We start from the raw sequence: 23,391 nt of genomic DNA on the forward strand, positions 1-23,391 counted from the left end.
CACAGATCTTAATTACTTTTCACCTGCCACAGGCTGAGCGCTGTGCTGGGAAGTGGGGGCCAAAGATGCAAAGCATTTTTGGACAAATCAAAATACCAGAGACCCTGAACCTGGTAACTGAGCGGGATTTAGGTTTCCAGCGGGCAGCCCTGGAGCGAGCCCCTGCGGTTCAGCCTTCGCCCCGTTCCCCATCCCGCCCTCGGGCAGAGAGTACCTTGTTTAGTGCCCCTTAGATTTTTTTGGATTTCAACCAGTTTTTTAAAAATTGGGGTCCCATCTACTGTGTCTTGCCAAGTAAGTCATTGATAAAGCAACTGCCCTCCTTATCACTGTCTGTTCCTAAACGGTAAGACATTTTAACACTGAAAATGTAAGAAGGCGTAGTGGTTTCCTGGAACTGCTGTAACGAGCACCGCAAATGGTGGGAGTGGGGACGTGCTGAAAAAGGACTGAAATGTATTGTCTCCCAGTCCTGGCGGCCAGAGCCCGAGATCAGGGCGTGCGCACCGCCGCGCTCCTTCTGAAGCCTCTGGGGGAGGAGCCTTCCCACTGGCAGCTTCTGACGCCCGGTGGTCACTCCCTTCTGGCTCCAGCACCACGTGGCATCTTCTCCCTTTGTGTGTGTGTTTCTCCCCTTTACATAAGGACACCAGGCATATTGGATTGAGGGCCCAGCCTACTCCAACCTGACCTTTCTTAACTAATTGCATCTGGAATGGCTCTTATCTCCAAGTAAGGTCACATTCCCAGGTGCTGGGGGTTAGGCCTTCAACATATCTTTTTTTGCAGTACGCGGGCCTCTCACTGTTGTGGCCTCTCCCGTTGCGGAGCACAGGCTCCGGACGCGCAGGCTCAGCGGCCATGGCTCACGGGCCCAGCCGCTCCGCGGCACGTGGGATCTTCCCGGACCGGGGCACAAACCCGCGTCCCCTGCATCGGCAGGCGGACTCCCAACCACTGTGCCACCAGGGAAGCCCCTTCAACATATCTTTTTGAGGGGGGCCACAATTCAATCCAACACAAGGACATAACCTGACCTTAACAGGTCAGGACTGTTATTTCAATGCAGCGCGTTTAGCTTTATGAACAATCTCCCTATTGTCCTTGCTCTTCTCATTTTTCTACAGACTAGGGTTGGGCCTCTGCTCTGGTTGTTCTAAGTGTGCCTGGTGACTTGTGCTTGTCTCCTGCCTGCCCCGTGTACGTGCTCGGAGGCAGGGACCCTGTCCCCTCCAGCAGCGTGCGGCCGGCCCGCGAGGCCTTAGAGCCCGCAGCGCCCTGCCCCCCACTCCTGCAGCCCACCCTGTTACTTAAATTGCCGGCACCTGCCTCCCTTCTTGGGCGCGGGAAGGGTTTTCTTGGCTCCTGTGAGCTTTGTGGGCTTCCGGGTTTGTGCTTTTCCTCCCTTTCTTCCTCCGGGCTGCTCTCTGGATGAGGCCCTCGCCCCGACCTTGCTCCCAGGAGCAGCGGGTGAGCTGACAGTCAGCCAGACATCACCAGCTGCTGTCCTGCCGGGACCCAGAGGCTGCAAGTGAGCCCCACGGTGATTTCGTTTTCACAGGCACACGTGGGGCAGGAGGTCGTGGGCTTGCACCCAAAGCAGTTTCTCGTGGGGCGCGTGTGTTTCAGTCTGCTCCCCAGGGACCCCGTGCTCTCCACCACAGGAGGGAGGAGCCGGACGAGTCACACCAGCAGGGCCCCCAAACAGCGTGACCGCCCTGGTGTGTGGAGGAGAAGGTGACCCCAGGGGAGGGGTCATTTCCCAGAGCCGATACAGGGGTGTCCTCGTCGGCAACACAGATGCACGTCCTGAGCCCCTCGGCTGAGTCTGATCGGGAGCCTGCTGGGTGGGGGCACAGCAGGGAGGAGACAGACCAGCTGGCCCTCGGGGGTGCCTCCCACGGTGAGTGGTCAGTGCTCAGCTGTGAGCCTCCTACCTGGAGAGAAGAAGGAAAGACAGCAGAGCAAGTGAGGGCAGGGAGAGGCCTGTGTGCTAGCGGAGGACCCTGCAAGGCGGGGAGTCTTGGAGGAGGACCCTGGGAGGTGGGGAGTCTTGGAGGAGGACCCTGGGAGGTGGGGAGTCTTGGAGGAGGACGCTGGGAGGTGGGGAGTCTTGGACGAGGGCGCTGGGAGGTGGGGAGTCTTGGAGGAGGGCGCTGGGAGGTGGGGAGTCTTGGAGGAGGGCGCTGGGAGGTGGGGAGTCTTGGACGAGGACCCTGGGAGGTGGGGAACCACGGAGGGAGAGGGAGACACAAGGCATCGCCTGCTTCGTGACCTGGCATTTAGAGAAATGGCAGGATCTGAAACCTCATCATGTCTGCACCTGAGGGCGCAGGCAGCAACTTGAGGACATTGGCACTGAGCCCGCGGCAGGAAGGAGCATTGGCTGGGGCAGCTTGGCCCCTCTTGTGTTGCCTGCAGGTCACCTCCGGCCTGTGCCCTCTTCTAAGGGACTGAGACCTTAGCCACTGGGGAGGGGAGGTCCTGTAGCAGAGGCACGAGGGCGGCTGACGGGCTGCTTGCCTCTGTCATTCAGACCAGCGATGGCGCGAGACGGAGCAGGCTGGATCCCTGATGTGGAGGCTAACTCTCAGGGAGCCAGAAAAGGGAGGTGTTTTCAAACCATCCACTCCTGCCTTGCTTTTATGTTTTTCCCTAAGAGAACAGTCTTTCTCCTCCAAGGCAGGCTGTGTATGTGTGCACGTTTGTGGGTAGGGGGTTTTGTGTGGGCATGCAGGCATATGTGTGTTGTGTATTTGCTCGTGTGCACACACGTATATGTTGTGTGCACATTTGTGTTGTGTAGATGCATGTGTGCGCAGGTGTGGACGGCATCTTGGTCTCCCTGGGCGGAGTCTGCAGTCTTTTCGGCTCTGCTGGGAGTCCCACCTGGTGGGCCCGCTCTGCCGCCATGACTCGCGGCACAGAAAGTCCCCTCATTTACCCAAAACAAAAGATAACGATTTGGCTACTGAAGATAAGGCCACTGATTCATCAGGGAGGTTAGGATGACCGTGAGTGTCCTCCCGAGAATGCAGACCTGGAAGGAATTGGTTTGCAAACACCTCATCCTGGACCAGAAGTTCAGCAAAAAGCCTTTTGGAGAAAAGTGTCTCTATCCAGTGGCGAGGCTTCCTGCTTTGTCCCTTTCTCGTTACGGTTGTTGGGCTGCTGTTCCCCCACTCTGTGAAAGGGGCGCGCTCGGTGCCAGGCCTGGCCTCGAGCCACACGCCACGGTGGCTCCCCCTTCCTGAAGCCCCTCCTGCTCTGCGTTTCCCTCCCACCTCTGTCTGTCCCCTCCTAGATTCCCTCTCCTGCCCGCGGCCTGAACCCTGTTCCCATGTTCTGTGGGGCAGGAGGCTTCCGACCTGAACGGGAAGGAGTGACCGCCCTGGGCCCCAGAACGCTCCCTCCTTTGCTTCACGGCACGTCACCCCTCTGTGATCAGGTGACGCTAACTCCGTTGAGAGAGGGAAACCGAGGCAGGAGGTGGTTAAGGAACAGAGCCTGGGTCACCCCGCTGGGCAGAGGGGAGTGGGACCCGGGTCGGTGGTGTCCCAGAGCTCACGTGCTGACCTGCGTTCACTCTCCATCCTGTCTCTCCTCCCCCAGGGCCCCCAAGTGCCCTCTGTTAAAACTACCTCTGTGAGGTCAGGCCAGGTGTTGAAGCTCCCACTAGTTTTAAAACCTGTGCTCTTTCGCCCAGAAAGGAAAGCACTTTAAATCCATCACTACTGTGTGATGATGGGGTTTGTCCTACCACCTTGGGAACAAAGAGGTGGGTGTTCCTGATGATAGGGTGGGCACAGAACTAGAATATTTTCATGTGGGAGGAGGAATAGAGAAATTTGGAGGCATCTTTTCTTTCTGCCCCGGGGGTGGGGTCCGGAGTGCTGGGACTGCTTGTCGGTGTTTTTCTAAAGCTGGTTCTGTGTTAAGTTCCAGCTCAAGAGGGGCGTGGTCTAATGCCGGAAGTAGTGCCTTTAGCACTTATTAAGTAAAGTGAAGGGTAATCGTTCCTTAGCTTCCGTCAGGTCCTGGGCACTGTTATGAGTTGTCTTTACATAGAGATACTGTCTGAATTGGTGACTCTCAGCAATCTGGACACAGGCAGAGAGGCTGTATACCTTTAATCTCGCTGTAGCCTGTGCTCCCTGCAGTAGCTTAAATAACCGCTACTTTCTTCTGCTTTTGTCAGTGGAATAATGGAGCGTAACCAATTTGCTGGTGATCAGTATCTAAAAACAGACGAGTTCTTCACCCAGTACATTTTTTTCCTTTGGAGATTAAAGGATAGAGTTTCAGCTCAACATTATTACTCCCAGGCTCATGTAATTCCTGAAGTTCAGGGAACCTTCAGGTCTAATATTCAGGTCCTCCACTGCAGAATTACTAATGCATGTGTGATCTGAGCGTGATCTAGCCGCATGGAAAGCTACCCTGTAAGGGAGCAGGCCGCTAAGAAATGGAAAGGGCCAGTAGCATCGCCTGAGGCCAGCCCTGCCAGGCCAGGGTAGAGTTACTCAGATAAAGGGCAGCATCCGATAGCTGCTGCAGCCCTCACCCTCGTGATGCTGGGGACTGTACTTTTTGTCCCTTTAGACCTCCCTGGCACTAGAGCATCAGTAAGGGCCTGTAGATGGGTGAGGGGTTGGTACAGCCTGGAAGAACTGTGTGTTGGGTAGGAAGGAGATACATTCCTTAACTTGTGAAGGATGGTCTGTGTCTGTGCAGGTGCTGTCACCCTGGAAGTTTGTGGAGGCTGTGTGTGTGTGTGTGTGTGTGGACTCCCTGACACGTTCAAGAACACAGTGGTGTAGGGCCAGGACCAACTGTGAGTTCAGGTCAAGTCTTGACTTGCATTGTCAAGTGCAGGACCGACTAGTGCAGCTAACTAGGGCTTTGGGCTACAGCTGGTTCATTTCATTTCCTCCAGTCCCTTTCCAGTTGCTGTCTGCTACTTCGCCAGTTGACAGGGTGACAGTAGAGGGCTCCCAGGAAGGTCTTAGTTAAATCCCAGAGCCCATTTGCCTCTGTTCCTAAAATTGGTGGGGAGGGGACTGCTGGGCTTTTCGGGGAGGTCGCTCAGGTTGTGGGATTTCCATCCACCCGCACCCTCCTCCTCGGAGGCTGGGGGGCAGCGGAGCAAGCCTGTGAGCGCCGGCCGGCCCGCGGGGCGGGGAGCGGCTCGGCCAGGCTGGGAGAGGGGCAGAGGGCGCTCAAGCCCGCTGTCGCCCTTCGCTCTGGCTGGTGTCGGGTCTCAGCAGCGGATCCCGTTACCCGGCCCCAGGACAGTCGGTTTCATTGAAGAATACCTTCCCTTTCTGTCTCCTTGTGCCACAGATGATTTACACGGGTGATGGAGTGTCGTCTTTTGTTCAGATCAGGGGCTCCGTTCCGCTGTTCTGGGAGCAGCCAGGGCTTCAGGTAGGTAATAAAGAGCCTGTCCCGTGTGTCAGTGTTCGCGCACTCTTCTCTTCTAAACGGCTGTGAGTTGTTTCTTTTAGTCATATTTCTTTCATGGCAGTTTCTGGTCTTTTTCCCCAGCCCAGTTGGATTGAGCTGAGTGGTCACAGTGTGTGTGCACGTCTGTGTGAGCGTGCACGTGTGTGTGTGTGCGCGCGCGTGTGTGTGTGGTGTCGTACACAGAGACATATACGTTGTGTGATTTTCCGATCTCGAGCTCACTGATGACACTGGTGAGGTGGAAGGTCTTTGTGGTAAGTGGACCACATCGTGTGATTGCAGTTACCTTCACTTAGACCCAAGTTCAGTGTGTTGAGAGCGTGGCCTAAGATGTCTTTTTCTCTTTTTGCGGTACGTGGGCCTCTCACTGTTGTGGCCTCTCCCGTCGCGGAGCACAGGCTCCGGACGCGCAGGCTCAGCGGCCATGGCTCACGGGCCCAGCCGCTCCACGGCATGTGGGATCTTCCCGGACCGGGGCACGAACCCGTGTCCCCTGCATCGGCAGGCGGGCTCTCAACCACTGCGCCACCAGGGAAGGCCCCCTAAGATGTCTTTAGAGAGTTGCGACTCTCCTGGAAAGCTTTGAAAGGTTTTGGGGGCCCCAGCGGCCGTGTGGCAGGTCCGGCGTTTGGAGGTGCTTGTTGTGGGACCGCGTGCGAACTGCACGGAGCTTTCATGTGATTTCTAAAAATACTCCTTGCCGTCCCAACAGGGCACTGGCCGGTGCCAGAGGTATTTGGCCTTCTGTCTCCTGGGACGAGTTCAGGGTGTGGGTCCAAGAGCACGTCTGTTGTCAGTGGAGGGGCACACTGCTTTCCTACCTGGGAGGGTCACGGCCGAGGGGACCTGATTCCTCCACACCGATCCCGGTCTTCCTGCCTGGCTGGAGGGGACGTGGGTGCCCTCAGGAGACCACTGTGCCCGGGCCTGCGTCGCCTTGGCTCTCCTTCCCGAGAGCTCTGTGTGACGGTGGCTGGGTCACCAGCCGGTGGCTAGAGAGGCCCAGGGCCACCTGCCAGGCTCTTGGAGTGTTTGACGCGCTGGGTCTCACCCGCCCTTGACTTGACCCAGCCTCAGCCATGGGCACTTTGTCCTCATGCTGTCATCGTGCAGTTGGAAGCCGTGGAAAGGAACCTTGTCAGCCCTTAGGTGAGACGGGTGGATGAGTGTCTCAGTTCTGTGGGCAAAAGCTCAATTAACATTCAGTGTTTCCACGAGAAAGGAACAGCTAAGACGTGTGCCACAGCTGATGGCATTAAGTGGTGGCAGAGGTGCACCCCTGAGGATGGGTGGAGATCTCCTCTGGAGGCCATCCCAAGAGAGCTTTGTTTTTAAACAGCTCTATTGAGATATAATTTGCATACATAAAGCTCACCCATATAAAGTGTACAATACTATGGTTTTTAATGCATTCACAGAGTTGTGTAACCATCACCATAACCTAATTTTAGAACACTTTCATCACCACTAAGAAAACCATGGACCCATCAGTGGTCACTCCCCATTCCCTCTCCAAGGCCTGGGCAACTGTTCTACTTTCTGTCTCTATAATTTGCCTATTCTGGACATGCTCAAAGGGGTTTTGAAACTTGATTTTCTTTAGATTTGGAGTTTTCCTTTGATTTGTAAGAAACCCCAAAACTGGGAGGTGGTCATGATAGAGTATTAGAATTTGGGAAGGACCCTTTGAAATTCATCTGTTTTACCCTCTCACGCAGTTTGGGATGGCTCCATTATTATTATTATTAGCTAGTTTCTCCTTGCTTTGCACACAGTCTGTCGCTACAGGGTGTTCCAGGGGACGTGCCACACAAAGTCTGAATTCTCAGACCTTCAGGAACCTTCGTGGTTCCCCCTTTCTCCATTTCGTCTTCTCCAGGGCCTTCCTTTGGCCATTTCTGTCTTATTTCTAGGACTCTCCACACTCTGGTCTCCCTCTTCTAAAAACAAGACAAAACTTGTCAGTCCCCTCTTTAATTTTGGTCTCCAGCTTGACTCCTCTGGTGTTCCAGACACAGCCTGACCCTGCATTGGAACAACTGTCCCCCACTCTGACTTGGGTCAGCATCCATGGACCTTGGGTGGCCTGCTTTTCTGTAGCTGTAGCATCTTTTAGACTCATAACACTTGTTAAGCCTCTTCCACAGCCTCCATGGTTTCTTCAAAATAAGTTTCAAAAGGCTTTAGCGTTCATGAATCTTAAGGATTTGCTAACCTTTGGGTTTAATACCCGTGTTTATCCTCTAAATACAATCCATCATCAAAGAGAGATGAGGTCATCTTCCTAGGGCACAGGAGGGCAACTTTCAGTCACCCTACCCGAACTATCAATAGCAAGCCTGATGATCAATCCTGGTTGTTTTTCTCTATTTTGAAAAATTCCCCCTCCTTCTTCACTTAGGTTAGATGAAAAGTGCAAAGATTTGGGGGTAGATAGCTTGCTTTTTAAGTTGCAGTGTTGCGCCTTCGCCCTTTTGCAGTTACCCCAAGGGAATGGATGAGCCCCGCCGGGGTTGGGGCACGGAGGTGCGCAGAGAGGACCGTGGGATGACGATTTGTCTGCACGTTATCACGGGCATAGCGCCTTCATTACAAACTCCTGGATCCTGACTGCGTTTCCAGCAACCATGTACCTTTAGCAGTTCATCTTTATCTTGTTAATAGATTATTAACAGCCTATAATAGATTATAAATAGCCTTAGTTTACTCTTCTGTAAAATGGGATTGACGATAACAATCTCCTAGGGTTATGGAGAAGATTAAATATCATAGGATGTATTAGAATTTAGCTCAGTATCTAGAATCTAAAAAGTACTAAAAATGGTGGCTGTTAATGGTGTTAATAACGTAAGTTATAGCATCTAAGAGACAAAAAGCACAAGTTGCGTTTGCATCAGGAGAAGCACGGCTCTTTGCGTCCTGCAAGCGGAGTAGGAGTTTCCCGTGAAGGCCCCATGAGGACACCATGCGGTGTAGCGACAGTGTCCTCACATTTTTGCATTCATGTGCGGCACAAGCACCAGTCTCCTAGGCTCTTCCACTTCCCAGCCCTCATACACACCCCGGGGGAAGCCATTTATTCATCCCACAGACACTCATCAAGCCCCTGGTACGTGCAGGCACCTGACATCAGATGTCGCCCCCGACTTCGGGGTGGAGGTGACAGGACATAACAGTGTTGTACGAATAGAGCTGGGAGAGAGGAAGGCTGAGATCCCTGTGGCGGCTCTGGGGACGGACAGTCCACTCAGGCTGCAGGGCTGGGTGTCTGAACTGACCTGAGAGGGATTGGGTGGAATCACCCACGCCAGGAAGGCAGCCTGCAGAGGGAACCACGGATGCAGGTGTTGCAACCGCTACGTCAGAGCACATCTGGGGACCTGTGCTGGCTCTGCTCCCTGCAGCCCGGGCATGGGGGACAGGGGTCGTGGTGAAAGGTGAGACTAGAGAGGCTGGCGAGGCCCAGATGAACATGGGCTTTGTATGTTACGCTAAGGAGTTTGACTTTTACCCCGGTAGTGCCCAAACTGCTGCACGTTAGAATCACCTGGGCAGCTCATAAAATTCCTGGCGCTCGGGGAGCATGCCATCCCAGTTACATCAGCACATCTGCAGGTGGGAGCAGGCATCAGTACTGTTTTGAAGACCCTTAGATGACTCCAGTGTGCAGAAGGCTTGGGAATCACTCAAGGTTATGCTGGTAAAACAGTTATTTTGGGGCCAGGAGGGAGAAGTTTTGGTTTGTAGCATTTGCCCATTTCTGTGGTGTAAATACTCCCATCAGAGCTGATTTCAAGCCAACAGCTTGAACTCAGAGCTGGGAAGAGGTGTGCATACCGTGGCTTGTGAGCCGGAAGGAGCTGGCTCTGCACGCTCTGGACGCTGTGCTAAAGGGTTCAAGGGGTGGGTGATGAGGCCTAAGTAAGCTTTGGAGTTTGGAGGAAGAAGATGAAAGGTAAGGATACCAGGTAGGACGGTGGCATGGATCCAGATGAGAGATGCTGGCGGCTTTAACTAGGGGAGGCCGTGGAGGGGGAGGGAGAGGTTCAGAGATGCCATCTGTGGCCCTGGGACCCTCTCAAGTGCTCAGGGAGGCTCTCTGTGGACTCAGCCAGGCATTATTCTTCCAACCACTCCAGGCTCAGCCTGGAATCTTTGGGATTGAACCTCTGACTTTAGGGACCAGACAGAAGTGAGTGGCCAAGTGTCCACCTGGCCGGGGGAGGAGGGAGACTAAAAAAAGCAGCGCGGTCAGTTCCTGTGTGCCGGAGCCAGCAGTGGTTTCATTTCAGCCCCGCGTGAAGCTGCTCCCTGAGTCTCTGACAGACTGTGGCCTCAGGACTAGGTGACACCAGAGAGGAGAGATTCAGGTCAGTGTCGGGACGTGCAGCCTTAGGCAGCTGGACTAACGGGTTGTCGAGCTGATGGACGAATGACCTCCCGGAGAGTGTCCGAGGCCCCCCTTCTGCCCACGCCCCGTCCACTTAGGAGGCGGGGGGACATGGCTGTGGGCAGGGTGCCCTGTGTGCGGGTGTAGACACAGACCCCCGGGCTGCTCTTGTCCCGCTGCCTTGTCCCCTCCCAGGCATTCAAACCCCCAGCAAAAAGGGAATGACGACGATGATTAGGTAGAAACCAGCACCTCTCAGACTGTAGCATGGGGGGCGTGTGTGCATATGTGAGCCACCTTGTGCAGGAGTCACCTGGGGACTTGTTAAAGCACAGGTTCCTGGCCCCACCCCCAGAGACCTTCATTCAGTAGGTCTGAGGTGGGCCCTCAAATCTGCATTTCTAACAAGCTCTCAGGGCACACTGATGCTGCCGGTCCGGGGACCACAGTTTGAGAACCACTGGAGTCAGGGATCCTTTCTGCCCATTTACGGCCCTGGTCATTCACTGTGGGTGGTGCCCTTCGTGTCATCAGCAGTGGCGTTGGACTGACTGCTGTGGGGATGGGAACATGCCTACAAGGGTCCTTCCTTGCCCTGTCCACACCGAGAGTCTGGGTGAGGGAGAAAGGGCCGAGGCATCCGAAGGGCCGTGCCCTGTCCCGGGGCTGGGCCGTGTCCTCTCCTGCTGTGGGCTGCTGCTTCCTGACTGGCCCCCAGCTTCCCGGAGTCCTGCAGATGCAGTCGTGCAGACTCGTTAGAAACACTTACGTGTGTTTCAGGGTCTTTGCACAGCGACCCAGTTGGTGGTAGTCAGCCAGGGACGGGAATTCAGGGTCTCCCGTCCCTTTGCCATCTCCATAGCACCCAGTGCCATGTGGACCCGAGGTGTCAGGCTCACTAACTCAGGCCTGCACGGGTTATGCAGTTCGTAACGGGACTTAGGTAATTTTTATCCCAGGGGAAGTTTAGAGGCAGAGATGAAGCTTCTGAGCCCTGAACCATTTTCTGATTCTCTTACTTGCTCCCATGGGAGTGAGTCTAAAAACAGCCGTAGCTTCTCCCTGAAGCCAGGGGGGATTTCTTGCGGTTACTGACAGGCAGACGTGGAGCATGTGGCCCTCGGGGCTCAGGGTCCCCTCAGAGGGTGGCTGGAGGAGCATGGACTCGCTTTCCGCCGGCACCTTCCTTGTAAGTTCAGAAGAAAGACAGGAGCTGACTTGCCTTGGGTGCAGGACATGACCGTCTTCTGGGAACTCAGGGGCTGTGATGGTTTTGGGGGTTAAGTAACTGGCATTTCGTCAGCCAGGTGTCAAAGGCCATCAGGAAAGGAGGGCAGAATACACACAAAATGAAGGTGTTTGGGTTGAGCCTTTCTTAGGAACACCCACAGTTAAGAGCAAGATGCCTCCTTTTCGATGCCTTATTTTACTGGCTCGTTTCCTTCGTGACCAACGTTTCTTAGGACCAAAAGGGACTACAGACTTTATTTGTAGAGTCATTTATGTGGACAAACCTAATCCCAGTAATTTCTAAATCTGTTGCTGAGACACTAGTTTTCTAGACGGGTACTTTCCTCACGTATGGAGAGGGACAGCAAACAGCTGCGATGTTAAGGGTCGTAAAATAATGCTTCTCACGTGTTCAGTAATATCTACATCTGATGATATGGATGAACCCAAGGACACCACTTTTATAACCTTCGACACCAAGCAAAACCGAGCAGTACATTTGAAGAAACTTTTTATCTTGAAATAATTCCAGACCTACAGAAAAGTTGTAAGAACAGCGGAAGGGACCCTTACACATCATTACCCGGATTCACTAAATGTTAACATCTTGCCACACACACCTATGCTTTATTTCTTTCTGAATCACTTGAGAGTAGGTTGCATACATCTGTTTAGTCTATTTACTTTTTAATGTTTCAGGGTATTTTCCCAAGGAGCAAATATATTCTCTTACATCACCGCAGGGTAGGTACATATTCAGGAAATTTAACGTGGACACAGGACTTCAATCAGATCTGCAGCCCATATTCCAGGTTTATCAATTTTCTCAGTAATTAGTGTCCATCGTGGCTCCTTTCCCCCTTCAGTCCAGGATCCAGGCCAGCATCACATCCTGCATTTAGTTCTCACATTTCCAGTCTCCTTTAATCTGGACCAGTTCCTCTGCCTTTCTGTCTTTCCTGAAGCTGATGTTTTTGGAGAATGTAGGTCTTCTTTTTCTGTAAATTGAATGTTCCTCATTTGGGAGTTTCCTGGTATTTCATTATGACCAGGCTCGGGGTACTGATCCCTGGCCAGAACGCCGATCGACCGTGTCCTTCTCAGAGGTCCTTCCCATCTGGAAGACCCCAGTGTCCCTCTGCCCCTCATTAGTGATGTTACTTTTGAAAACTTGGGCAAGGTGTTCTTCAGTTTCTCCCCTTATGCTTAATATGTGTTGTTGTTGTTGTTGTTGTTTGTGGTACGCGGGCCTCTCACTGTTGTGGTCTCTCCCTTGCGGAGCACAGGCTCCGGACACGCAGGCTCAGCGGCCATGGCTCACGGGCCCAGCCGCTCCGCGGCATGTGGGATCTTCCCGGACCGGGGCAGGAACCTGTGTCCCCTGCATCGGCAGGTGGACTCTCAGCCACTGCGCCACCAGGGAAGCCCAATATGATTTTTTTTTTTTTTTGCGGTACGCGGGCCTCTCACCTCTGTGGCCTCTCCCATTGCGGAGCACAGGCTCAGCAGCCATGGTTCACGGGCCCAGCCACTCCGCGGCACGTGGGATCTTCCCAGACCGGGGCACGAACCCGTGTCCCCTGCATCGGCAGGCGGACTCTCAACCGCTGCGCCACCAGGGAAGCCCAATATGTTTTACTTTTCAACTAACAGGTGATTTATGGAGACACTTTAAGACCATGCAAGTACCCTACCCCTCATCAAATTTTCCCCCAAGATTTATGGCCAATGGATGATTTTTGCTGAATAATTTTTACTATGATTGATATAAGATGATGATTTTCCACCACTCCCTCCATGTTTGTCAGTTGGTATTTTCCGTAAGGAAGAACCCTCTCTTCTCCCTGTCCCACACGCGCCCCCCGGCTAGCCATCTACCCAGGCAGCCACCTACCCATGTACCTGCCCACCCATCCATCTGTCCATCCACTCATCCACCCATCCATCCAGCTCTCATCTGTATAGATTCATGGATTCCTATTTTATTCATCAGGTTATAATCCACTGCTGTCCTTACATTATTTATTTATTTTTTAACATCTTTATTGGAGCATAATTGCTTTACAATGGTGTGTTAGTTTCTGCTTTATAACAAAGTGAATCAGTTATACATATGTCCCCGTATCTCTTCCCTCTTGCGTCTCCGTCCCTCCCACCCTCCCTATGTCCTTACATTATTCGATGTTCAGATTGTCCCAGATCTGTCCAGAGAGAGTCCCCTCAGGCAATAACAATAAGTAGTTTTAAGTTTGTTTTTTAAGCTTCCAGTGTTAAATAGGTAGTTCTAAACAATAAGGCAAGGTCGTTTGCAGGTAGTCGTGACAGCTCAGATTTTAGGGACAGTCAAGATCCCTGGAGTTGCAGAAGAGGCTGGAAGCGGTTTCTTTCTCCCGGTTGGCTTAGCCTCACCTCTGCACCACAGAAGGGTTTGTGGATCTGATGTGGGCCTCATGGTCTTACCCTGAAGTTTGTCTTCTGTTTGCAGAAGACCCCAGCCGGCGTGGTCCATGCTGCAGTTAGGACGGGGCTGAAGCAGAGCCAGACGCAGGCTGCAGGACCTGCGTTCAGGGCCCGGCCGTCCTGAGCTGTACATGGGCCATGGAGGGGCCGAGTGGCTCCTACTTGTGGCCTGGCTGGCAGCAAGAGGGCGAGTGGGAAGGCCATCGCATACTGGGTTCACAGGGCGGGAGGAGTCACCGGTGTCCTTTCTCTTTGATTTAGGTGGGTTCCCATCATCTGAGACTCAACAGAGGCCTGGAAGCCAACGCCCCTGCTTTCGACAGGTAGGGTCGCCCGGCCGTATCCTAAGTCTGTTGTCCTTCCTCCCAGCAGACAGCAGGACAGGAGCCAGGGTGCCGTGGGAAATGGGAGACCCCAAATCTGGAATCTGAATCTGCTTTTTACTTTGGTTCTTTATACAAAAAGGCAGCTTTTGGAATGTTTACTTGCTTTCAGTTTTCCCTAAAGGTTCATTCATAAATGCTCAGGTAACACTTTGCAATTATTTTATCTTATCAGTTCCTTCTGCATTGAAGCTTTATCCATTTGTCCTGGTTAATAAGGGATCATCTAAACTATAGGATATTTCTAAGCTGGTTTGTTTGTGTTTTTAAGGTAACATATTCCCAGGCTTTAAAAAGTCACAGTGTGGAAAGGTATAAAGGAAGACGTAGAAGTACCCTAACTCCCAATTCCCACTGTTAGTTAGTTTTCTGTATATCGTTCTAGAGAATATTCTGACTTATACATAGTTCTTTTTTTTTTTGCTTCATTGGGTCTTCGTTGCTGCGCGTGGGCTTTCTCTAGTTGCGGCGAGCAGGGGCTACTCTTCGTCGCGATGCGCGGGCTTCTCATTGCGGTGGCTTCTCTTGTTGCGGAACACAGGCTCAAGGCGCACGGGCTTCAGTAGTTGTGGCGTGTGGGCTCAGTAGTTGTGGCTCGCAGGCTCAGTAGTCGTGACGCACGGGCTTAGTCACTCCACGGTATGTGCGATCTTCCCGGACCAGGGCTCGAACCCGTGTCCCCTGCATTGGCAGGCAGATTCTTAACCAATGCGCCACTAGGAAAGTCCCCATAGTTCATTTTTTAAAACACAAATTGGATCATTACACACTTACTGTTTTACAACTCACTTAAGAAAAGCCATCGCTAACCTGAACTCTTGGTAATTTGTACTTGAAATAGTCAATAGCTTTTTAAAATATTTGTTTTTTTTACTCTAAATGTTAATTTTAAAATAATATTAATGGGTATAACATACTTCTCAAAGTAATTTTTTTTTAATTTACTTTATTATTTACTTTTGGATGCGTTGGGTCTTCATTGCTGCGCGCGGCTTTCTCTTGTTGAGGCGAGTGGGGGCTGCTCTTCGTTGCGGTGTGCGGGCTTCCCATTGCGGTGGCTTCTCTTGCTGCGGAGCACGGGCTCTAGGTGCGCGGGCTTCAGTAGTTGTGGCTTGTGGGCTCTAGAGCGCAGGCTCAGTAGTTGTGGCGCATGGGCTTAGTTGCTCCGCAGCATGTGGGATCTTCCCGGACCAGGGCTCGAACCCGTGTCCCCTGCATTGGCAGGCGGATTCTTAACCACTGCGCCACCAGGGAAGTCCTCAAAGTAAATTTTAAAAATGTTTGAATCATTCTAGCCGAAGCTTCATTTGGACTTTTAATTTGCTTGCAGCCTTCTTATTTACCTTAAGATTGGTGACACCAGCCCCCCTAATTAGCATGTTACACACAGGGCACACTCAGCGCTGAGCAGCTCAGACTCCCCACCTGAGCAGGGCCTGCTCTGTCTGCACCTGTCAGACCTCAGGCCAGGATGCACCTTCTCTGGGGAGGCGGAACCAAAAGAGCCCAGAGGGGCCAGGCCACACATGTTGTTTCTTCCGCACCTTCCCCCGGGGCTTCCACGTAGCATGGCTCCAGGGGCCGTGCACAGCCTACTGGCTGTGAGGAGGCCCTGATCTCCCAGATTTGATCCAGCCCTGCATCCTCCCCCTGGGAGGGACTGCAGACAGGGCAGGGCTGCCAGGAGCATGGCCCTGGGAGAATTCCTCTTCATGGGGGCGGAGCCCTCGGCGCCTCGTCTTCAGCTGTCTGCAGAGGGACATAAACTGCCCACTTCAGGATCCACATTCCTCTACGCAGTGCTGCCCCTCCAAGTTAGTAAGAGAGTCCCTTTTTCTCTTATTGGGCTAAAAATGGTTCTTTTGTGATAATTAACTTTAAAAAATTCCATTTATGAGACAAACATATTATTGTAGAAATTTGGAAAATACAAAAAATGTTTAAAGAAGGAAAGAACTTAAAATCACATAAAATTCTACCACTCTTAACATTGTGGTGTGTTATTTTTTTTCTCGTGTTAGATGTTAAGATTGCAGTATTAAATTAATTTTACATTTGCTGTTTGCATTTCCCCTTTTTTAAAAAACTACATTTAAATATTTCTAACAGTATTAAAATTATAAAGTTACTTTTCAAAAGCTGCTGGTAAAAGACAAATATTAGAGTCTCTCCCTGCTATTTCAATATATGTATTTAAAAATAGTCTCTGGTATACAAAGAATTTTCCTAAAGACCGAAATTTCATTATACCTTCTGGTTGAGGTTAAACATCATGAAATGCAGCACTTAGATGAAAAAATTGGACCCTGAGGTTGATGCCTCTCCTAGCAGTTTTTCTAGTTCTGAGAAGGTACCAAGTGAAGTGGATTAACTTCAGAGATACGCACGTCACATTTATAAGGCTCTGTTAATGAAAGGCCAGATTAGCTGTTCTGGGTTTAATGGAGGACTTTACAGAAAGTCCAGCGTATCCTCCACCTGATACCACGTGTGTTGAGAAGTCTGGTGTGCTGTGTACTCTTGGCCAGTGCCTTTCGTGGGGAACAGCTCGTCCAGGACCTCCAGTGCCTGGCAGGTCCCCTCAAGGGCGGGACCGTCAGCGTGTGTCGCGGGGACATGGCATCACGCGTGGCCCTGCTCTGTTGCAGGCACATGGTGCTTCTCAAGGAGCAATATGGGAAGCAAGTGGTCGTGAACCTGCTGGGGAGCAGAGGCGGAGAGGAGGTGCTCAACAGAGCCTTCAAGGTAACTGGCTTCCCCGCCTGGGGGGGCAGGGAATGAGGGAGCCGAGGGGCCCCTGCTCAGGGTGGGCTTCCGTGGGGACTGGGGACAGCAGCCCTGCTCTCCCCACGTTGGGGGAGGCTTTCTCCATCAGAGCTTCAACATTAGGTGATTTGGGCTACTGACAAATGCAGTTTAATTTTTGTAAAGCAATGGTTGGGAGAATTTGCTCAAAATGAAAACAGAGCATCTCCCATCTCCAGCTGCATTTCCTCCACTGCTCCCCACTGGGGCATCGACCACTCAGGATGGCCAGGCCTTTCCCTGGCTCTCTTGGACGGACACACACACGCGTGAACGCACACATGCATGCACGTGCACACGTATGTTTGGGCTTCACCCCACGCATCCCTGACCTGCTCGGGGAGCCAGAGTTCCCTCTTCCCTTGTTGGTCTGGCCTAGCTGCTGGCCAGCACCTTGTGGCACGTTCACACAGACACCCGCAGGGCACTTGTGCCTAAGTGGCTCTTCAGAGCCCCTGCTCACTTTAAAGCAAGCAACCCTACATAATTTCCTCCAGTGAACATGGAGCCTTCAAGTCATCCATCCTTGTGTGGGCTGCCCCTGAAAGCTGCTTCCTGTGTCCAGCTTTCCGTGGGCTCCCCGCGGCTTCTGGCACACGTTCAAGGGAGATGCATGGAGAAACCCTGGGCGGGGAGGGAGCCGTGAGCAAAAGACTCCGCCCACCTCGCCTGCATCTCTCCGTTCCCAGTGCTCCCACGTGTATTCGGTCTACTGTAGGCCAAGCTGCAGAATAAGCTGTGGGCTGTGGGTCTCCACAGTCCTTTCCCAGCAGCCCATGTTCCCTGCTGAATGGGAAAAAAACCCTGTGGTTGTTCAGAGCTCAAGGAAGCCCCTTATGGAGAGAGTCTGAAGTCACACCTCACTTCACGGGAAGAGTGTTCCCTGTGGTCCTGGCCCCTGGCCAGTAGAAGCTGAATCCAGCTGGGTGCTTATTTCCCTCTGTTTAGGGAAGCCATGTGCTTGGAGCTGAGACTTGCTGGTGGCCAGTTTCACTTGGCCAGACCTGCTTTTCCTGTTTGGTTTGTTGCTATTGGCAACAAGCTCGCGAAGTATCTCCACTGCCACCCATCTTGGCAGCCGTGTGGGCAGTTTATTTTAAGGAAGAAGAAGGGAAAAAAAAAAAAAAACCCTCAAGAATTTTTCCCCTTTATGCCTTGATTTTGGGGAGAAGGTGTCCTCAGCACGCCCCCATCAGCTGGTGGGCCCCTGCGCTGGAAAGGCAGGAGATGACTGCAGGCCTCTGGCCCAGCAGGGGAGACCAGACCCCTGGGCAGGTAGGAGGTAAGAGGTGGACCTTACCTGGAGAGACCTGGGTCATGGTCCCAACTGGGGTATCACATAGAAGGAGCTCCCTCAGCCTGTCAGCTCTGCCACACTGAGGTCCACGCACAGGCAGCCGGCCTGTGACCCGTGGTTATCAGGCCACAGGGGGCCAAGCACTTGCTCCAGATCGTGAAGCCACCGAGTGTGAATGCTTCAGCTTGGCCGACTACTTCCCAGCAAGACCTTCTTGATGACGGCAGCTGCGCGTTGACTTGCGTTCTAGCGTAGGAGGGACGGGCGCTCAGAGTCCTCGGGACCAGATGGCCTGAAGCCCTTCTAGTCCTTCAGAGTCACTCGTCTCTGGCTGGGCAAGTGCTGGACAAGTCTGACCTGAAGCCGCACAGGAGGGTGTGGTTGGCAGTCCGAGGCTGGGTGCCCTGGGAAGGCAGTGGTTCATCCTTTGCCCCGGGGCTGCCTGGTGAGGGTGCTGAGGAGTTGCTGGCTGAGGCTTCTGGTGTGGAAGGCAGACCTCTGCCAGGGCACCATGCCTGTCAGGCACCCACCGGCCGTGCTTCCTCACGTCTGGCTCCGCCTTCAGTCCAGCTCACGTGCTGGACCCGGGCCCGAGTGGGCCCTGAGCCCCTGTCTCCCCCACCCTGGAGTTTCACTGGGCTGCACCTCCCCTCACTGGGCGGCCTGGAGGACTTGCCGAGGGACTTGGCCGCCTCTGAGCACACCCTCCCGGAGTCTTGCCTTGTCGGGGTGGGACTGGCTACCATGGCAACAGGAGCTGGATTATGAGCTCCGCAGCCTGCTGTCCTGCCCTGTACCTGGTGTGCCCGTGGGCATCCTCCAGAGAGCCCTCTGGGAGGTGATGTTGGTGCAGGGCCCTGGGCTGCCCCGGGGAGCCACACCCACTCTGGCTGTCTTTTGTCCAAGGTGGACCTTGTGCCCTTCTGCAGGCAAGATGCTCTTTGTGGTTTTGTCCCCAGGGCCTTTGTTCTGTGCTGCCCTTTCCGGGTCGGGGCTGGTAAACCACAGGGTCCACCGTGAGCCTTCAAGCTAAGCCCTGCACCGTGTCGAGTGACACAGTTGGCCGCTCAGATGCCCTGCCACCCTCTCCCTTCCTTCCCCTTTCAGAAGCTGCTCTGGGCTTCTTGCCACGCCGGCGACACGCCTATGATCAACTTTGACTTCCATCAGTTTGCCAAAGGCGGGAAGCTAGAGAAATTGGAGAACCTGCTGAGGCCACAGTTGAAGCTGCACTGGGATGACTTTGATGTGTTTGCCAGGGGCAAGAATGTAAGTCCACGGTGAGTCTCACCTGCATCTTGTCGTCCCGCCGGGCTAGCTGCCAAGTGGCAGGGGCTCTGCCGGGAGCGCGCCCTCCCTCGCCGCTCCTACACTTGCAGTTTCTGGGGCCGCGGGCTCAGTGATATCGGGCACCTTGGGTTCTGGCCTTCTCCTTCCCCTTCCCACAATCGGAGATGCTTGTGAATTTTGTGAGCAGATGAGAAATCATGGTTTTCTGGCAAAATGTACTGATGGCGGGGACCGGGTTAAACGGTGGAGCCATGGTGACCTTATAACTTACCATCTGAACTGTGATGAAAATTAGCAAGAGTGAAGGGGGGCAGCTGGCATAAACCCGATTGCCTGAGGGAGACTTGATTGTGGATGAATCAACAATATATATTAAATTAGGTGTCTTTAAACAGAGACACACATAAAACAAGGTTATGTATTGATTAGTCGATGAAAATACGCGAGTAGAGGCTCACGGGAACATAGCCCCCCAGGAACAGTGGCTCCGCGCCTGCTGCTTTGTTAACAGTTCAATTCGCTAACGGTTCACGCAACTTTCTAGAACATAACTAGGGTGACAACGAGATTTGATTGTCTTTGTGACGGCCCTGGTGTGCAGGCTGCCGAGAGCGCGCTCTGGACTCGGCCACCCCTCCAGCAGTGCTGGGACCCACCGCGCCGTGTACCGTTGGGGAGCCCCCGCTGGGGTTTCCGTGGGAAAGACAAACAGCTTAGGACCCACCGGGCTGAGTAACTCTGGTGGCTTTGGGCTGCCCGGGTGGGCTCTAGTTGGCAGGCGGCCTACCAGGGAGGAGGTGAGGGGTTCTTTCTCGGGACGAGGCTCCTTGGGGGCCTGCAGTCAGATGGGCCGTTGTGCCACGGGCAGTGCTCCTTCCAGCAGAACTTGTAACTTGTGTGTGTTGTTTCCCGAAGTTTTCAGAAAGGCACTTTGCGGATGAACTGTCTCGACTGCCTGGACCGAACCAACACGGTGCAGAGCTTCATCGCCCTCGAGGTCTGTCTCTCGGGCCATCTGTGTCCTGTCCTGTGCCTTCAGGGGGATGGGCTGGGCTCAGCACCCTTGTCGGCAAGATGAGGGAGGCCTCACTGGGCTGACGTTCCCACTGTGGGGAGGGGACAGTGAACGTGTCTGGCATCTAGAGAGAGGTCTCCCCGGGTAGCTGGCTTGCCGATGCCGTGAGATGCCTTTGGCCTATCACAGGCACGCTTTCACACACGCTTTGGAATGCACCCCGGACATGGTGGCCCAAAGGTGCTACCATGGCCCAAAGGAGAAATGGTAGCCGTGGGTAGTGATTATTGTGAGCGTTCCCTTAGAGGAAGGCAGGGTGGGACCGCCTGAGATGAGGCTGGGTTTGAAGCCTGGGGGGAGTTTGAAGCCTGTGGTCTGCTGCCTGGGTGGCCTCTCCTGGCTGACCGCTGAGAGGAGGAGTGGGGTCCGCGCTGCCTGCCGTCCATCCCTTGCTGTCCTGTTTTGCGGGTAGTATGGGGGAGGGAGGGGGAGGGTGTCAGAGGAGGGCTGGGTGAAGTGTAGATAAAGTTGGGTGAACTGTAGAAGCCCCATTCTCTGCTGCAAGGGTGCCTTGTCCTCTGGGGGGCACAGAGTCACCCACAGCAACCCTCTGAGTAGGAACTCACGGGGATGGCACCTGGCGGTGTCCCCTGGGCGTCTGTGGGGCAGCTTCCGGGTGAGAAGTTGGTGACCACTGTCCCCTCCTCTCCCAGGTCCTCCACCTGCAGCTTGAGAGCCTAGGGCTGAATTCAAAGCCCATTGCCGACCGCTTCGTGGAGTCCTTCAAAGCCATGTGGTCTCTGAACGGGCACAGCCTGAGCAAGATGTTCACGGGCAGCCGGGCCCTGGAAGGGAAGGCCAAGGTAAGGGCAGGCCGCGGGGGCGGGGGGCGGGTGGTGCCCGTGCGGGCCCCTCTCACGGCCTGTCGTCCGGCCCGTGGCAGGTGGGGAAGCTGAAGGACGGGGCCCGGTCTGTGTCTCGCACAATCCAGTCCAACTTCTTTGACGGGGTGAAGCAGGAGGCCATCAAGCTGCTGCTGGTCGGGGACGTCTACGCTGAAGAGTCTGCGGACAAAGGAAGGATGCTGCTGGACAACCAGGCCCTGCTGGGTGAGGGGCTCCCGCTCTGCCCTGCCATCCAGAGGGCGGTGGTTGGGGGGTGCTAGCCAGCCTTCCCACCCCTCACGTCATCCCAGGTGGTGGGTGGCAGGCGCCCCCCTGAGCTGCGGGGCAGCGGGAGGGAGCTTCTGTGCTCGGATCTGATCCTTGGCTGTTCTCAGACTGTCCGTGTCTTTGAATGTTAACCCATCGAGGAATCTTTCTCAGCTTGAAAACATTCTTGGTCCCATTGCCAGGTATCATTTGTGGGGAGTCTTCCATGAGGGTGGCCTCCTGCTTCTGTTCTGGCCCCAGGACCCTGTAGAACTCTCCCAGGGATGAGGACACCTTCCACTCTCAGGGGCAGGACTGTCATGATTCCCTCAATAGCTAGAGGTTTCTTTTTTTCTTTCTTCTTTACTTGAGATATATTTGATATATAGCATTACATTAGCTTCAGGTATACAACATAATGATTTGATATTTGTATATGTTGCAAAATCATTAGCACAGTAAGTCTGGTTAACATCATCACCACATAGTTACAGTTCTTTCTCTTGTGATGAGAACTTTTGAGAGCTACTCTCTTAGCACCTTTCAAATATACAACACAGTATTGTTAACTGTAGTCACCACGCTGTACATTATATCCCCAGGACTTATTTAACAGGAAGTTTCTACCTTTTGACCGCCTTCACCCACCTCGCCACACCCACACCCCAACCTCTGACAACTGTTCCCTGTATCTATGAGTTCACTGTGTGTGTGTGTGTGTGTGTGTGTGTAAGATTCCACATATAAGTGAGCTAGAGGTTTCTTTGGGGAAATTTTAGTGGCATCTTATCCCGTAGAGCCTGGAAGGGGAGACCCAGCATTTTTCCTTAGAAGAATGTATAACTCTTGGTTTAGAAGTTTTTGGTGTTTTTGAAAAATTAGTTTGTCCGTGCTTAATATGACTTCACACCCCTTTTCTACTTTGTTTCTTCCATCACCGGGGGAACTCCTGTCTGGCTCCTGGTAGCCAAGGTGACACCTGTGTCAGCCTGGAAACAAGGCAGCTCAATACGTGTGGAAAGAAGCCCTGAGCAGTGCAGTGAGGCTGGTTTCACAGCAAAGTAAACCTGATGGATATTTGGGCCAAGTCCCCAGTTTAAAAAATGGACTGTGCTTCGGCTATCTAAGAGGATGGACTTGGCTCAGAGTAATGATTTTTTAAAGGCTTAAGTCTGAGGTAAAACAAAACACTTCAGGCATGCGATTGGTAGGTGGAAAATGCAAAGTTGGGTGTCAGACCCTTAAAGTTCCGTGTGTATATATTTAATATGGAAGGTTGCAGTGTCCCCTTGATTAAATTCCCACGGGATCGTGGCGTGACCGTCGAGGATGAGATTCCCTGTGATCTGATGTCACGGCCTCTGTGGCTCTGTTGGGAGAAGGGTGCGGAGGGGACATTATGGCAGAAGTGCCACAGGAGAGTGTTCGTGGGTGGTTTTTAGCCTCTTAGCACCTTTATAAGGAGCATCCATTGGTCCATATAGATGGGATCGTGCATCCCCCGTGACAGAGAGCCTGGCCATGTTTCTGGGGGAGGTGGGTGGGGTGCAAACATGGCCTTTCTGTGCCCCCAACAGTGACTCCCAGGATCCTGCAAGCCATGTCGGAGCGCCAGTCGGAGTTCACGAATTTCAAGCCGGTGCGCGTCGCCGTGGGCACCTGGAACGTGAATGGAGGGAAGCAGTTCAGGAGCAACCTGCTGGGCACTGCCGAGCTGGCTGAGTGGCTGCTGGACGCGCCCGTGTCTTCCGGAGTCTCTGGATCCCAGGGTGAGTGTGGCCGGGACAGGGCGACAGGTGCAGACCCCCGGCCGCCGTCTCGCCTCGTCCGCAGGTGGACTTGGCAAGTTGGGTATTTGGCCTTCTCGCTCCTTGGAATGTATAGAAAGCTCTGTGGAAGGTTAG

The 23,391-nt window shown here is 53.4% G+C and overlaps 1 protein-coding gene across 1 annotated transcript in view; it reads left to right on the forward strand.

The window, feature by feature from the left end:
* SYNJ2 (synaptojanin 2) overlaps positions 1–23,391 on the forward strand; it is a 96,956-nt gene that overhangs the window by 47,388 nt on the left and 26,177 nt on the right. Inside the window, exons 5-12 of the mRNA XM_029224317.1 lie at positions 5,344–5,427; positions 13,808–13,869; positions 16,578–16,674; positions 19,139–19,311; positions 20,237–20,318; positions 21,050–21,199; positions 21,280–21,445; positions 23,065–23,256. Of these exons, the coding sequence (XP_029080150.1) occupies positions 5,344–5,427; positions 13,808–13,869; positions 16,578–16,674; positions 19,139–19,311; positions 20,237–20,318; positions 21,050–21,199; positions 21,280–21,445; positions 23,065–23,256 (1,006 nt within the window). The remainder of the gene's footprint in view (positions 1–5,343; positions 5,428–13,807; positions 13,870–16,577; positions 16,675–19,138; positions 19,312–20,236; positions 20,319–21,049; positions 21,200–21,279; positions 21,446–23,064; positions 23,257–23,391) is intronic.

The sequence above is a fragment of the Monodon monoceros genome, unplaced genomic scaffold (assembly GCF_005190385.1).
Source record: "Monodon monoceros isolate NGI ecotype Baffin Bay Population unplaced genomic scaffold, NGI_Narwhal_1 Super_Scaffold_15, whole genome shotgun sequence".
NCBI classification, from domain to species: Eukaryota; Metazoa; Chordata; class Mammalia; order Artiodactyla; family Monodontidae; genus Monodon; species Monodon monoceros.